The sequence below is a fragment of the Oncorhynchus mykiss genome, chromosome 17 (assembly GCF_057628025.1).
Source record: "Oncorhynchus mykiss isolate SJ-2025 chromosome 17, ASM5762802v1, whole genome shotgun sequence".
NCBI classification, from domain to species: domain Eukaryota; kingdom Metazoa; phylum Chordata; class Actinopteri; order Salmoniformes; family Salmonidae; genus Oncorhynchus; species Oncorhynchus mykiss.
The window spans coordinates 77,427,501-77,444,693 of NC_143038.1; the positions used below are offsets into that span (position 1 = coordinate 77,427,501).

At 43.6% G+C, this 17,193-nt stretch overlaps 1 protein-coding gene across 8 annotated transcripts in view; it reads left to right on the forward strand.

Annotated features, from left to right (window-relative positions):
• Positions 1-17,193, forward strand: part of stab1 (stabilin 1) — a 157,343-nt gene that overhangs the window by 91,777 nt on the left and 48,373 nt on the right. For all 8 annotated transcript variants that reach the window (XR_016488114.1, XR_016488115.1, XR_016488116.1 and 5 more), the window contains exons 42-52: positions 2,600-2,725; positions 3,998-4,071; positions 9,692-9,763; positions 10,393-10,512; positions 10,716-10,763; positions 10,893-10,967; positions 11,125-11,271; positions 13,325-13,456; positions 15,395-15,454; positions 16,801-16,977; positions 17,075-17,155. Coding sequence is in view for 3 of the 8 variants with exons in the window: in XM_090206515.1 (XP_090062641.1) it covers positions 2,600-2,725; positions 3,998-4,071; positions 9,692-9,763; positions 10,393-10,512; positions 10,716-10,763; positions 10,893-10,967; positions 11,125-11,271; positions 13,325-13,456; positions 15,395-15,454; positions 16,801-16,977; positions 17,075-17,155 (1,112 nt within the window). In the remaining 5 variants the exon portion in view is untranslated. The remainder of the gene's footprint in view (positions 1-2,599; positions 2,726-3,997; positions 4,072-9,691; positions 9,764-10,392; positions 10,513-10,715; positions 10,764-10,892; positions 10,968-11,124; positions 11,272-13,324; positions 13,457-15,394; positions 15,455-16,800; positions 16,978-17,074; positions 17,156-17,193) is intronic.

Consider the following 17,193-nt stretch of genomic DNA (forward strand, 5'->3'; position numbering starts at 1 on the left):
AGTGAAAACATGTTTTTTAGGAATGTTTGCAAATTTAATGAAAATTAATTTATTGCACACAGAGTGAGTCCATGAAAAATTATTTTCATGTTTTAATTATTTAACCTTTATTTAACTAGGCAAGTCAGTTAAGAACAAATTCTTATTTACAATGACTGCCTACTAAAAGGCAAAAGGCCTCCTGCGGGGATTATTGCACCCAGAGTGACTTGCAATTTATGTGACTTGTTAAGCATATCTTCACTCCTGAACTTATTTAGTTTTATTATTATTATTATTATATAATTTATGATTTATTTTGCCCTAACTAAGGTATTGAACACTTGAATACTCAGCTTAAATGTTTGTATTCATTTCAGGGAGAAAAAAACACATTCCGCTTGATATTATGTGGTATTGCGTGGAGGCCAGTGACCAAACATCTCAATTTAATCAATGTTAAATTCAGGCTGTAATAAAATAACATGTGGAAATAGTATGAATACTTTCTGTAGGCTGTAGGCATACATACATATATATATATATATACAAATATACACATGATTTTGTCCCAATACTTTTGGTCACCTAAAATGGGAGGACAATTTCTGGCTATGACTGTCATTCACTGTATATCTTAAATATTAGTATAAACTGAGTGTACAAACATTAAGAACACCTTCCCAATATTGCGTTAGCCTGTCTCCTCCCCTTCATCTACACTGATTGAAGTGTAGATGACATCAATAAGGGATCATAGCTTTCACCTGGATTCACTTGGTCAGTCTATGTCATGAAAAGAGAAGGCCTTCCTCTGACACCGCCTGGTATAGTGGTCCTGGAAGACTGGAAGCTTGGCCCCAGTGATGTACTGGGCCATAAGCACTACCCTCTGTAGCACCTTGCGGTCGGAGGCCGAGCAGTTGCCATACCAGGCGGTGATGCAACCAGTCAGGATGCTCTCGAAGGTACAGCTGTAGAACTTTTTGAGGATCTGAGGACCCATGCCAAATCTTTTCAGTCTCTTGAGGTAGAATAGGCTTTGCCATGCCCTCATCACGACTGTCTTGGTGTATTTGGACCATTCTAGTTTGTTGGTGATGTGGAGACCAAGGAACCTGAAGCTCTGAACCTGCTCCACTACAGCCCAGGTGATGAGAATGCGGGTGTGCTCTGCCCTCCTTTTCCTGTAGTCCACGATCATGTTGAGGGAGAGGTTGTCTCTGACCTCCTCCCTATAGGCTGTCTCATCATTGTCAGTGTTCAGGCCTACCACCTTTGTGTCGTCGGAAAACTTAATGATGCTGTTGGAGTTGTGCTTGGCCATGCAGTCATGGGTGAACAGGGAGTATAGAAGGGGATTGAGCACGCACCCCTGAGGGGCCCCGTGTTGAGGATCAGTGTGGCAGATGTGTTGTTACCTACCCTCATCACCTGGGGGTGGCCCATCAGGAAGTCCAGGATCCAGTTGCAGAGGGAGGTCTTTAGTCCCAGGTTCCTTAGCTTAGTGATGAGCTTTGAGGGCACTATGGTTTTGAACTCCAAGCTGTAGTCAATGAACAGCATTCTCACGTAGGTGGGAAAGGGAGTGTGGAATGCAATAGAGATTACATCATCTGTGGATCTGTTGGGGCAGTATGCAAATTGGAGTGGGTCTAGGGTTTTTGGGATGATGGTGTTTATGTGAGCCATGACCAGCCTTTCAAGGCACTACATGGCTATGAATGTGAGTGCTACAGATCAGTAGTCATTTAGCAGGTTACCTTTGTGTTCTTGGGCACAGGGACTATGGTGGTCTGCTTGATGCTGGTATTACAGACTCGGTCAGGGACAGGTTGAAAATGTCAGTGAAGACACCTGCCAGTTGGTCAGGGCATGCTCGGAGTTCATGTCCTGGTAATCCGTCTGGCCCTGCGGCCTTGTGAATGTTGACCTGTTTAAAGGTCTTGCTCACATCGGCTACGGAGAGCATGATCACACAGTCGTCCAGAACAGCTGGTGCTGTCGTGCATGCTTCAGTGTTGCTGACCTCGAAGCGTGCATAGAAGTGATTTAGCTCGTCTGGTAGGCTCGTGTCACTGGGCAGGTCGCGGCAGTGCTTCCCTTTGTGGTCTGTAATAGTTTGCAAGCCCTGCAACATCCGACGAGTGTCAAAGCCGGTTTAGTAGGATTCCATTTTAGTCCTGTATTGACGCTTTGCCTGTTTGATGGTTTGCCTGAGGGCATAGTGGGATTTCTTATAAGCTTCCGGGTTAATGTCCCGCTCCTTGAAAGCGGCAGCTCTACCCTTTATCTCAGTGTGGATGTTGCCTGTAATCCACGGCTTCTGGTTGGGGTATGTACCCCACAGTGTACGGTCACTGTGGGGTCAACTAAACTGGTAAGCTAAACTGGTGAGCTAAACTGGTAAACTAAACTGGTAAACTAAACTGGTAAACTAAACTGGTCAACTAATCTGATAAGCTAAACTGGTAAGCTAAACTGTTAAGCTAAACTGTTAAGCTAAACTGGTAAGATAAACGGGTAAACTAAACTGATAAGCTAAACCGGTAAACTAAACTGGTAAGCTAAACTGGTAAACTAAACTGGTAAACTAAACTGGTAAACTAATGTTCCGTAGAGGTGAACCTGTGTGCCACTGGGAACGGAGGCTGCGCTCAGATTGCCAACTGCACCAAGACGTTACCTGGGGAGAGGACCTGCACCTGTCCAGAAGGATACACTGGAGACGGGGTGTGGTGTCTAGGTATGGCGTGTGATTGATTGAGTGATTGAATTCGTTAGATAATCAACAGTAGTAGTCTGTTCCAGGCGGAGACAACATAAAACATTATGGAGCCCGAAGCTTAGTCACAAAATGACAGGTGGGCAAGACTGCCACTTTACACTCAACACATTTAAACACAACAACAGTAGAACCAATTAAAATATTTACAACCATATCAACAGCAGTGTGTCTCAGACCTGGGTTAAAATACTATAATTGATCTGGGCTTAGTTGAACTTGTCTGGCTTAATGGGCCAAGAGAATGGTCCCAAAACTGCAAACCCTGCCCATCTGGCACTCTAAGCAAGCTAGACCAAAAACAAATGATTTCAAATAGTACTTGAACCGTGGCTTGGTCCCAAATGGAACTCTACCATCAGCCCTTTAACCATGGCTTGGTCCCAAATGGAACTCTACCATCAGCCCTTTAACCATGGCTACGTCCCAAATGGAACTCTACCATCAGCCCTTTAACCATGGCTACGTCCCAAATGGAACTCTACCATCAGCCCTTTAACCATGGCTACGTCCCAAATGGAACTCTACCATCAGCCCTTTAACCATGGCTACGTCCCAAATGGATCTCTACCATCAGCCCTTTAACCATGGCTACGTCCCAAATGGAACACTACCATCAGCCCTTTAACCATGGCTACGTCACAAATGGAACACTATTCCCCATTGGGCTCTGGTCAAAAGTAGTGCACTTTGTAGGGAACGGGGTGCCATTTGGGATGCATCCCATTACTGACCGCTTCAAAACAGGACCCTGATCAACTACAGAATGGTCACGGTTGTCTGCTCCCACCCTTGAATAAAAAGTCTAATTTCAATGGGAATGGTTATAGGACGGATGAATAAGTGAAATACAAACTAACAAAACCTTTGCCTCTAGAACATTAGTTTTCAAACTGTGGTCCTGTACTGCAGGTGGTTTGCAATTTTATTTACTTATTTTTTATCCAGATTTTCTTAATTTTGTAAATATTTGTTTTCTTCCAAAAATGATAACAGTTGGGAGTATTAATGGTATTATAAGAATTTATACTTTTGACAATGCAAATCGTTTATTATAATAATAATAGGCCATAATCTGTTACAATTACTGATAACCTTGACTCTAAATTTAACCGGCAAGATATTTTATGTAAAAAATAATGTGCGAATGGTGATCCTCGAGCTTTTGACTGTGATTTAGAAAGGAACGGCTGATCTAAAAGGGAATGACAATGTGATGTTGTGTTTTTGCAGAGATAGACGGTTGTTTGGTAAACAACGGTGGATGTTCCAGTATCGCAGAGTGCATCAAAACAGGACCGAACTTGGTAAGACTACACTTGTTTGAGTGTCAGATGGTACCCTATTCCCTATTTAATGCACTACTTTTGACCAGTAGTGGACTGTGTATGGAATACGGTGCCATTGGGGTCACATTCACCTTAATACTGCAATAACCTGCAACACTTTTTCAGTGTAATGCACTGGCCTTCTCGCTGTATGAAGTAGAAATACAGGCCAGGTACGTTTGAGTGTTTGTCTTATTATGGATCCCCATTAGTTCCTGCCAAGGGAGCAGCTACTCTTCCTGGGGTTTATTATGGATCCCCATTAGTTCCGGTCAAGGCAGCAGCTACTCTTCCTGGGGTTTATTGTGGATCCCCATTAGTTCCGGTCAAGGCAGCAGCTACTCTTCCTGGGGTTTATTATGGATCCCCATTAGTTCCGGTCAAGGCAGCAGCTACTCTTCCTGGGGTTTATTATGGATCCCCATTAGTTCCTGCCAAGGCAGCAGCTACTCTTCCTGGGGTTTATTATGGATCCCCATTAGTTCCGGTCAAGGCAGCAGCTACTCTTCCTGGGGTTTATTATGGATCCCCATTAGTTCCTGCCAAGGCAGCAGCTTCTCTTCCTGGGGTTTATTATGGATCCCCATTACTTCCTGCCAAGGCAGCAGCTACTCTTCCTGGGGTTTATTAAGGATCCCCATTTGTTCCTGCTAAGGCGGCAGCTACTCTTCATGGGGTTTATTATGGATCCCCATTAGTTCCTGCCAAGGCAGCAGCTACTCCTCCTGGGGTTTATTATGGATCCCCATTAGTTCCTGCCAAGGCAGCAGCTACTCTTCCTGGGGTTTATTATGGAGCCCCATTAGTTCCTGTCAAGGCAGCAGCTACTCTTCCTGGGGTTTATTATGGATCCCCATTAGTTCCTACCAAGGCAGCAGCTACTTTTTCTGGGGTTTATTATGGATCCCCATTATTTCCTGCCAAGGCAGCAGCTACTCTTCCTGGGGTTTATTATGGAGCCCCATTAGTTCCTGCCAAGGCAGCAGCTACTCTTCCTGGGGTTTATTAAGGATCCCCATTAGTTCATGCTAAGGCAGCAGCTACTCTTCCTGGGGTTTATTATGGAGCCCCATTAGTTCCTGCCAAGGCAGCAGCTACTCCTCCTGGGGTTTATTATGGATCCCCATTAGTTCCTGCCAAGGCAGCAGCTACTCTTCCTGGGGTTTATTATGGATCCCCATTAGTTCCTGCCAAGGCAGCAGCTACTCTTCCTGGGGTTTATTAAGGATCCCCATTAGTTCCTGCTAAGGCGGCAGCTACTGTTCCTGGGGTTTATTATGGATCCCCATTAGTTCCTGCCAAGGCAGCAGCTACTCCTCCTGGGGTTTATTATGGATCCCCATTAGTTCCTGCCAAGGCAGCAGCTACTCTTCCTGGGGTTTATTATGGAGCCCCATTAGTTCCTGTCAAGGCAGCAGCTACTCCTCCTGGGGTTTATTATGTAGCCCCATTAGTTCCTGCCAAGGCAATAGCTACTCTTCCTGGGGTTTATTATGGATCCCCATTAGTTCCTGCCAAGGCAGCAGCTACTCTTCCTGGGGTTTATTATGGAGCCCCATTAGTTCCTGTCAAGGCAGCAGCTACTCTTCCTGGGGTTTATTATGGAGCCCCATTAGTTCCTGCCAAGGCAATAGCTACTCTTCCTGGGGTTTATTATGGATCCCCATTAGTTCCTGCCAAGGCAGCAGCTACTCTTCCTGGGGTTCATTATGGATCCCCATTAGTTCCTGCCAAAGCAGCAGCTACTCTTCCTGTGGTTTATTATGGAGCCCCATTAGTTCCTGCCAAGGCAGCAGCTACTCTTCCTGGGGTTTATTAAAGATCCCCATTAGTTCCTGCTAAGGCAGCAGCTACTCTTCCTGGGGTTTATTATGGATCCCCATTTGTTCCTGCCAAGGCAGCAGCTACTCCTCCTGGGGTTTATTATGGATCCCCATTTGTTCCTGCCAATGCAGCAGCTACTCCTCCTGGGGTTTATTATGGATCCCCATTAGTTCCTGCCAAGGCAGCAGCTACTCTTCCTGGGGTTTATTATGGATCCCCATTAGTTCCTGCCAAGGCAGCAGCTACTCTTCCTGGGGTTTATTATGGATCCCCATGTGTTCCTGCCAAGGCAGCAGCTACTCCTCCTGGGGTTTATTATGGATCCCCATTTGTTCCTGCCAAGGCAGCAGCTACTCTTCCTGGGGTTTATTAAAGATCCCCATTTGTTCCTGCTAAGGCAGCAGCTACTCTTCCTGTGGTTTATTATGGATCCCCATTTGTTCCTGCCAAGGCAGCAGCTACTCCTCCTGGGGTTTATTATGGATCCCCATTTGTTCCTGCCAAGGCAGCAGCTACTCCTCCTGGGGTTTATTATGGATCCCCATTAGTTCCTGCCAAGGCAGCAGCTACTCTTCCTGGGGTTTATTATGGATCCCCATTAGTTCCTGCCAAGGCAGCAGCTACTCTTCCTGGGGTTTATTATGGATCCCCATTAGTTCCTGCCAAGGCAGCAGCTACTCCTGCTGGGGTTTATTATGGATCCCCATTTGTTCCTGCCAAGGCAGCAGCTACTCCTGCTGGGGTTTATTATTGATCCCCATTAGTTGCTGCCAAGGCAGCAGCTTCTCTTTCTGGGGTTTATTATGGATCCCCATTAGTTCCTGCCAAGGCAGCAGCTACTCTTCCTGGGGTTTATTATGGATCCCCATTTGTTCCTGCCAAGGCAGCAGCTACTCTTCCTGGGGTTTACTATGGATCCCCATTAGTTCCTGCCAAGGCAGCAGCTACTCCTGCTGGGGTTTATTATTGATCCCCATTAGTTCCTGCCAAGGCAGCAGCTTCTCTTTCTGGGGTTTATTATGGATCCCCATTAGTTCCTGCCAAGGCAGCAGCTACTCTTCCTGGGGTTTATTATGGATCCCCATGTGTTCCTGCCAAGGCAGCAGCTACTCCTCCTGGGGTTTATTATGGATCCCCATTTGTTCCTGCCAAGGCAGCAGCTACTCTTCCTGGGGTTTATTAAAGATCCCCATTTGTTCCTGCTAAGGCAGCAGCTACTCTTCCTGTGGTTTATTATGGATCCCCATTTGTTCCTGCCAAGGCAGCAGCTACTCCTCCTGGGGTTTATTATGGATCCCCATTTGTTCCTGCCAAGGCAGCAGCTACTCCTCCTGGGGTTTATTATGGATCCCCATTAGTTCCTGCCAAGGCAGCAGCTACTCTTCCTGGGGTTTATTATGGATCCCCATTAGTTCCTGCCAAGGCAGCAGCTACTCTTCCTGGGGTTTATTATGGATCCCCATTAGTTCCTGCCAAGGCAGCAGCTACTCCTGCTGGGGTTTATTATGGATCCCCATTTGTTCCTGCCAAGGCAGCAGCTACTCCTGCTGGGGTTTATTATTGATCCCCATTAGTTGCTGCCAAGGCAGCAGCTTCTCTTTCTGGGGTTTATTATGGATCCCCATTAGTTCCTGCCAAGGCAGCAGCTACTCTTCCTGGGGTTTATTATGGATCCCCATTTGTTCCTGCCAAGGCAGCAGCTACTCTTCCTGGGGTTTATTATGGATCCCCATTAGTTCCTGCCAAGGCAGCAGCTACTCCTGCTGGGGTTTATTATTGATCCCCATTAGTTCCTGCCAAGGCAGCAGCTTCTCTTTCTGGGGTTTATTATGGATCCCCATTAGTTCCTGCCAAGGCAGCAGCTACTGTTCCTGGAGTCCAAACAAATTAAGGCATAAACAAAAATAACATTATGACACCACTACATATCTAAAATACAATATTTATAATACAACCATAAATACGTGTGTAGAGTGTGTGTGCTGGCGTGTGTCTCCTCACAGTCCGCATTGTTCCACAATTTGTATTTTTATCTGTTTTTTTAAATTCGACAAACATGAAAATTGATGCAGTCACTACTGTAAATCGCTCTGGATAAATGTAAATGTAAAAGTCAATATCTCCTCTACTTTGAGCCAGGCGAGATTGACATGTATGTATGTCATTGATGTTAGCTCTCTGTGTACCTTTAAGGGACAGCCGTGCTACTCTGTTCTTGGCCAACTGTAATTTGCCTATGTCCCTCTTTGTGGCACCATATGACTGGGCAGTAGTCTCAAAGATTTTTATAACTAACCCAAGATAGACCATAGTCTGTCATTTCCAATGGGAGCAAATTATTAATAGTGGGCAGAACAAGCAAGGAGGCGGGTAGAGCCAAGGAGGAGCTAGTAAGATCCTATTGGCGCATTCTAGAATTTTTTTGCATATATCCATTAGGGAACGCCTACTCTGTGAAGTAACTTAATTCCCCTTTGCACTCCTTCTAAACAACGCAATTTGTAGAAACTTTGGCGAAGTGTAAAGTCTACAAAATGCAGTCCACTCTGTTTGTTACAGATTCTAGTTTTGTAAACAGAAAACTGTATGAAGATCAAATGTTGCATTGATGAGAAAATGTGCAGAATGTCGGCCAAAACCGATCTTCTCCCACTGCCGGCCGCTAAGCTTCCTCTCAACACCATATTTAGTAGCGAGTGAATACGGCAACCGGATGCTTGACATTTATATAACTGGTGAAATATCTGGCTCGTTGTACTATCTACAGGTGTGACAAAACTATGGCAAAACACAGGCTTTACTCATAGCCAGTGGCATATCATTAGTAAATATTGAAAAAGTAAGGGGCCTAGACAGCTGCCCTGGGGAACGCCTGACTCTACCTGGATTATGTTGGAAAGACTTCCATTAAAGAACACCCTCTGTGTTGTTAGATAGGTAACTCTTTATCCACAATATAGCAGAGGGTGTAAAGCCATAACATGTGAGTTTTTCCAGCAGCAGATTATGCTCGATAAAGGCTCAATAATCTTCTAATTATCAATCTGTTACAGCCAATCATCAGTCATTTGTATAAGTGCTCTACATGTTGTGTGCTATTCCCTGTAAGGGTGCTGAAAGATACATTGTTTACTGTGAAATAGAATTGTGTCTGGTCAAACACATTTGTTTCCAAAAGTTTACTAAGGGTTGGTATTAGGCTGATTGGTAAGGGTGCTTTGCTATTCTTGGGTAGCGGAATTACTTTTTCTACCCTCCAGGCCTGAGGGTACACACGTTCCTGTAGGCTTAGATTGAATAGATGGCAAATAGGAGTGGCAATACAGTCCCCTATCATCCTCAGTCATTTTACGTCCAAGTTGCCAGACCCAGGGGGCTTGTCATTGTTGATAGAAAACAATACTTTTCTCGCCTCTTCCACACTCACTTTTCGGAATTCAAAATTACAATTCTTGTCTTTCATAATTTGGTCAGTTATACATGGATGTGTAGGTTCAGAATTTGTTGCTGGCATGTCATGCCTAGTTTTGCTAATCTTGCCATTGAAAAAAAATCATTAAAGTAGTTGTCAATATCAGTAGGCTTTGTGATGAATGAGCCATCTGATTTAATGAATGATGGAGCTGAGTTTGCCTTGTTGCCTAAAATTTAATTTAAGATGTTCCAAAGCTTTTTACTATCATTCCTTATATAATTTATCTTTGTTTCATAGTAGTTTCTTCTTTGTTTTGTTTAGTTTAGTTACATGAGTAACTAACTGTTCCACCTGTTTCAGGTTGCCTGTAACTGTTTACCTGGCTACTCTGGGAATGGACATTTCTGCTACCCGTTCAACCCCTGTCGGACTGTGAGTACTGGAGCATTGTAGTACTACACAGTGCATCCCAAATGCCACCCTATTCCCTACACAGTGCACTACCAGGGGCCCATGAACTATATAGGGAATAGGGTGGCATTTTAATCAGATCAGACTTGGATTAAATATATACCCAATGTGTTAAATACGTGACATACTGGAGGTAATTTACCTTGACCAGTGTGTTAAATACGTGACATACTGACCAGTGTGAACAGGAGGGCTGTTCTATTGGTTTGTTGGTTTCATTGAACCTGAAAAAGTAAATCCAGCGCACCCGAGTATCTGACCCAGGTTTGACCCAGATCTGACCCAGGTTTGACCCAGATCTGACCCAGATCTGACCCAGGTCTGACCCAGGTTTGACCCAGATCTGACCCAGGTCTGACCCAGGTCTGACTCAGATCTGACCCAGGTCTGACCCAGGTCTGACTCAGATCTGACCCAGGCACATCCACAGGATCCGATAGTTAGGTACTACAGTACTACTGTGGCTGGTCCCAAATGGCACCCTATTCCCTATAGGCCCTGGTCTAAAGTAGTGCACTATAAAGGGAATAGGGTGCCATTTGGGACACACACCTGGAGTCCAGAGGTGTAGACTCCGGTTATGTTTCCAGAACAACGGGGGCTGTGGAAAGTACGCCAGGTGTCGTTACATGGGCAACGGAGAGAGGAACTGCTCCTGCAATGGAGGACACATAGGAGATGGCTTTGACTGCCGAGGCAAGACCCGCACAGTGAGTCACTGGTCTGTGTGTGTGTGTGTGTGTGTGTGTGTGTGTGTATATGTGTGTGTGTGTGTGTGTGTGTGTGTGTGTGTGTGTGTGTGTGTGTGTGTGTGTGTGTGTGTGTGTGTGTGTGTGTGTGTGTGTGTGTGTGTGTGTGTGTGTGTGTGTGTGTGTGTGTGTCTATGAATTTATTTTCCCATGGATATTTGCAGGAGATATTTCGCCAGTCAGAAGCTGCGTTGTACCGTCGGATAATAATGGTGAGTCTGTTGTTGTAGGGTGGTAATGACATTTCACTTCTCTATGTTATAAAATAAATGTTACCAAGACAAATAGGAGTATTCACATTCCGCATATTTTTGATGAGGCTAATGCTTGTGGTTCTCCAGGTGTCTGATGTGAGGAGTCTGTACGGTGATGGGCCCTTCACTACATTCATACCTCCTGCAAACAGCAACTTCTCAGTATGTCAATTTTTTTTTTTTTTTCAATGTTCCTGTGTGTAGGACGGGTCTGCATATACTGTGTGTGTGTGTGTGTGTGTGGCATACACCTGGGCTTGTGTTATTGTTATGGTGTGTGTGGGTCTCTGACCCACCCCTGTGTAAACTCTCTCTCCAGATAGAGGCATGGGAGTCACAGGGACGCAGCCCAGACTTGGCTAACTACCACATGGTGTCTTGTGAGACTCTGATGCTCTCTGACCTGAAGACCACCTCAAAGGCTGTGGCCGTCTCCGGACACCAGCTCACCTTCAGCCTCAAGGATGTGAGTCCCTATTCCCTTTATAGTGAGCTACTTTTGCCCATTTCTGGCTCGTACAAGGCCTTCTTCTCCAAATACTGCTACTACAAGGCTTGCTTCTCCAAATACTGCTACTACAAGGCTTGCTTCTCCAAATATAACTACTACAAGGCTTGCTTCTCCAAATACTGCTACTACAAGACTTGCTTCTCCAAATACTACTACTACAAGAATTGATTATCATAATATTATTATAATACTACTACTCGAAGGTTTACTTCTCCTTGGTTTACTTCGCCTTGGTTTACTTCTTCTAGGATTACTTCTCCTTTGTTTACTTCTCCTTGGTTTATTACACAAGGGCCTACTTCTCCTTTGTTTACTTCTCCTAGGTTTACTTTTACAATACCTATTTCTCCTAAGCTGACTACTCCAAGGTTAACAACTCGAAGACCTACTTCTCCAAGGTTTACTACTCCATGGTTTACTACTCCAAGGTTTACTACTCCAAGGTTTCACTACTCCAAGGTTTACTACTCTAGAGTTTACTACTCCAAGGTTTACTATTCCAAGGTTTACTTCTCCAAGGTTTACTACTCCAAGGTTTAGTAATCATAGGTTTACTACTCCAAGGTTTACTATTCCAAGGTTTACTTCTCCAAGGTTTACTACTCCAAGGTTTAGTAATCATAGGTTTACTACTCCAAGGTTTACTTCTCCAAGGTTTGCTACTTCAAGGTTTACTACTCCAAGGTTTACTACTCCAAGGTTTACTACTCCAAGGTTTACTACTCCAAGGTTTACTACTCCAAGGTTTCACTACTCCAATTTTTAGTAATCATAGGTTTACTACTCCAAGGTTTACTACTCCAAGGTTTAGTAATCATAGGTTTACTACTCCAAGGTTTACTACTCCAAGGTTTAGTAATCATAGGTTTACTTCTCCAAGGTTTACTACTCCAAGGTTTACTACTCCAATGTTTGCTACTTCAAGGTTTACTACTCCAAGGTTTACTACTCCAAGGTTTACTACTCCAAGGTTTAGTAATCATAGGTTTACTACTCCAAGGTTTACTACTCCAAGGTTTACTACTCCAAGGTTTACTTCTCCAAGGTTTGCTACTTCAAGGTTTACTACTCTAGAGTTTACTACTCCAAGGTTTACTACTCCAAGGTTTACTACTCCAAGGTTTACTACTCCAAGGTTTACTAATCATACGTTTACTACTCCAAGGTTTACTGCTACTTACAACTTTTGACCAGACTAAAAGAGTTTGGCATCATACAATTTGCGTGCCAGAGGATTGAATTCTTAAAAGTCTAAGCCATTGGAGGTGGGTTCTAAGCTTACATATGGAATTGTTTTAAGAAGGTGGATCATTTAGCTATTTGATTTAATTTTAGGACCCCTTTAGGTATCAACAGTAAAAAGAAGAAAAGTGATTTGATAAAAGTTTGAATTTGGTCTTTACTACTATAGCCCAGAAAAACACATTGAATAACACATTCATAAATGACAAAAAAGACAGTCAAAATTGTTTTATTTTAAAAATGTGTCCTATATCTAGGATATAGAGGAGAGCTCAGAGAACACCCTCATGTTCGTGAGAGCCTAATCTTTCCATAGATGGGTCATATTAGTTTATAGGCCAAACCGTTTTCGTGAGAAGACCGATTTTTGGGATATCGTCTGGTCTGACAAACAGCGCTTTAGTTCTGCCACTTTCCACCGCAGATGCAGAAGGCCGACAGGTCTCTAGCTTAAAAACTGACTGGTTTTTATGGCCATTTTTTATTACGTAAATGTTTTATTGGAACTCTCTTTCGTGTTGGACTATTAACTAACTTGATGTCACCAGGCAGGCCAAAACTCCGTCCCACCAAAATGGGATGAAAATTCAGGTGGTCTTTTCAAACAGCTCTTACACTAAAAGGGCATTAAAAATAATTTGCACAATTCCACAGTATTTTTCCAAACTCCATAGTGTGGAAATGTATATAAAACACAGGAAATCACATTTTCTTTGACTGTACTGGTCCTTTAACTAAGTTTCTCTCTATCTCCCCCTTCTCTCAGGGCTCTGTGTACATTAATGATGACGCTAGGATAGTCTCCAGTGATTATGTGACAGCTGACGGTGTGATCCACTACATTGACAAGGTCCTCACCCCGTATGACCTGAAGGATCAAAAGACCATACCATCTAAGGTAGGCTACGGCTGCATGTGCCACTTAGCAGACACTTTGATCCAAAGCTACTTACAGACATATAGCGTGCATACATTTTCCATATGGGTGGCCTCAGCGGGAATTAAACCTATGATCCTTGCGTTGCAAGCTCCGTGCTCTACCAACTGATCAACAGAGAGATGGGCACCCTATTCCTAGACTATATAGGGCTTAGGGTGCTGCCATTTGTGACACAAGTCACAATTTACTCCCCAAATCGGTTTTATTCATTTTAAAATAACTCGTGAATAGGGGTTCAAATTTTCCTGAAAATCTACCAAGTTTAAATTCTGGGAATAATTCATATTATCCCGAGAGTCCAAGAAAATACAGCAAAAAGTCCCAGCGTTTAAAACCAAGATGATCACTATGCCAGGGTCCTCCCAAAATAAGAGGCGCGTTCCGTCACCTTGTCTGCTTGGACTCGCCACTATGTAAAGGTTTCAGAGCAAATTAAACTCATATTTAGTAATGATAAAGTAACTATCTATGATTGTTTAATGAAATTGTGAAATTTGGACGTTCATAAATTCCCTAGCGCTATGTTCCTCAATTCATTCAGCGGTTTTTCTGGTCAGGGCGCACAGGCTTTGTCAAATCATACAAAACTTTGTAACGGCAGTCACGGCAGTCAAAAGTCAAATGACAAAAGTTCCTAAACTTCCTCCTTCGACGAATGACAGAATATCACCTGTATTTGTCCAAATAGAGTCGATGGTTATACAGAAAGCTGATCAGCCCAAGACTAACGGGGAGATGAAGAGTGGAATTATTTTAGTATCAAAGTATATATTTTTTAATTTTATTTTATTTCTACCTTTATTTAACTAGGCAAGTCAGTTAAGAACAAATTCTTATTTTCAAAGACGGCCTAGGAACAGTGGGTTAACTAACTGTTCAGGGGCAGAACGACAGATTTGTACCTTGGGGGTACAACTTGCAACCTTCCGGTTACTAGTCCAACACTCTAACCACTAGGCTACCCTAAAAAAAACATCCATATCTCCTGTCATAGCGTTTGTTGATCACACGTTCTCTACCTGAACTCTATATGGGCAGCAATACGAGACAGCACACAGAAGCGGGGTAAATGTTATAGAGGTATTCTGATGCGCGTAGGTCACATGTGCTCTGATAATGCAACCTATAGATTAGAGAATAAAGTTAGGACTTTTTCATTTGGGGCTTCAGGGGGATTGAGACTGGATAGGATATTATCCTAGGCTCTAGGACAGAAGGAGACTGGATAGGATATTATCCTAGGCTCTAGGACAGAAGGAGACTGGATAGGATATTATCCTAGGCTCTAGGACAGAAGGAGACTGGATAGGATATTATCCTAGGCTCTAGGACAGAAGGAGACTGGATAGGATATTATCCTAGGCTCTAGGACAGAAGGAGACTGGATAGGATATTATCCTAGGCTCTAGGACAGAAGGAGACTGGATAGGATATTATCCTAGGCTCTAGGACAGAAGGAGACTGGATAGGATATTATCCTAGGCTCTAGGACAGAAGGAGACTGGATAGGATAACAGCCTAGGCTCTAGGACAGAAGGAGACTGGATAGGATAACAGCCTAGGCTCTAGGACAGGAGAATATATACTTTTCCCTAATGACTTGGAATTGTCTGTGACAGAGATGCCTACAGTATGTAGTGAATTGTGCATAGACCTATCACGGTTATCCATGTTAATCTATAGACCTATCACGGTTATCCATGTTAATCTATAGACCTATCACGGTTATCCATGTTAATCTATAGACCTATCACGGTTATCCATGTTAATCTATAGACATACGCGGTTATCCATGTTAATCTATAGACATACACGGTTATCCATGTTAATCTATAGACATACGCGGTTATCCATGTTAATCCCTACTTGTGACATAATTTTTTTCTTATATTTCAGCTTAATTTCACTGAAGCAGGTGAACTATATGGATACATGAAGTTCACCAAACTGGTGCAGGTAAACAAATCTAATTTTATTGGTCACATGCACATGGTTAGCAGATGTTAATGCGAGTGTAGCTAAATGCTTGTGCTTCTAGTTCCGACCGTGCAGTAATATCTAACAAGTAATCTAACAATTTCACAACAACTGCCTTATACACACACAAGTGTAAAGGGATGAATAAGAATATGTACATATAAATATATGGAGGAGCGTTGGCAGTGCGGCATAGGCAAGATGCAGTAGATGGTGTAGAGTACAGTATATACATATGAGATGAGTAATGTAGGGTATGTAAACATTATATAATATAAAGTGGCTAGTGATACATTTATTACATCCAAGTATTCATTATTAAAGTGGCTGGAGTTGAGTCAGTATGTTGGCAGCAGCCACTCAATGTTAGTGATGGCTGTTTAACAGTCTGATGGTCTTGAGCTAGAAGCTGTTTTTCAGTCTCTCGGTCCCAGCTTTGATGCACCTGTACTGACCTCGCCTTCTGGATGATAGCGGGGTGAACAGGCAGTGGCTCGGGTGGTTGTTGTCCTTGATGATCTTTTTGGCCTTCCTGTGACATCAGGTGGTGTAGGTGTTCTGGAGGGCAGGTAGTTTGCCCCCGGTGATGCGTTGTGCAGACCTCACTACCCTCTGGAGAGCCTTACGGTTGTGGGCGGAGCAGTTGCCGTACCAGACGGTGATACAACCCGACAGCTCTCGATTGTGTTTCTTCAGCCTCCTGAGGTTGAAGAGGTGCTGTTGCGCCTTCTTCACCACGCTGTCTGTGTGGGTGGACCATTTCAGTTTGTCCGTGCTTGGCCGTTGGTTTACTAATTAATGTATAAAGCTAATACACATTTACTACCGTTTAAATAGCTTCAATCTCAAATACTTTTATGGGGCAAATCCCAATTTACACAAAGTCCAAATTTAACTTTGTCTCCATTGAAGTAGCATATGGCATTCAGCCAATCATTGCACATTGTACAAATGGACCAGGGCTTTACACTCTTTGTTAGGGTCCACCTGATTGGCTGAACACAGTAAACTACACCTAGCATTGTGGTGGAAAATGGTCCTATTGGTCATTTTCACGCCTGCACTAATACATCTGAGACCACAGTAGATTGGAGAGAGAGGAACAGGGCTTCATGCCCCTGACCATGTTGTTATCGTTGTTATTATTATTGTTTTTATGATGATGACAACATGCTGAACCTGGTCGAGAACTCCATCCACCAGCCCCTGACCATGTTGTTGTTATTGTTGGTATTATTTTTAGGATGCCAACAAGCTGAACCTGGTCGAGAACTCCATCCACCAGCCCCTGACCATGCTGTTGTTATTGTTGTTATTATTTTTAGGATGCCAACATGCTGAACCTGGTCGAGAACTCCATCCACCAGCCCCTGACCATGTTGTGGCCGTCTGACGCTGCTCTCAGCTCTCTGTCTGAAGAGAGACAACACTGGCTCTACAGTCTTGCCCACAGGGACAAACTCACAGCCATCATCAAAGCTCACATCATACGCAATATCAAGGTGAGGCTATGGGTGCATCACAAATGTTTTGATTACTTCTTGATGTTGTTTTGATTGTGATCTTGTATTGATTATAATGACGTTGATCTCTCTACAGAAGATGACCTTGACTTCGTTCACTACCTACCGGACGATGCACGGATCAACCTTCACCTTTAGCTGTAACAAGAAAGTCGTTGTGAGTAGCTACTTCAACCTCATTTACACCTCTGAGTC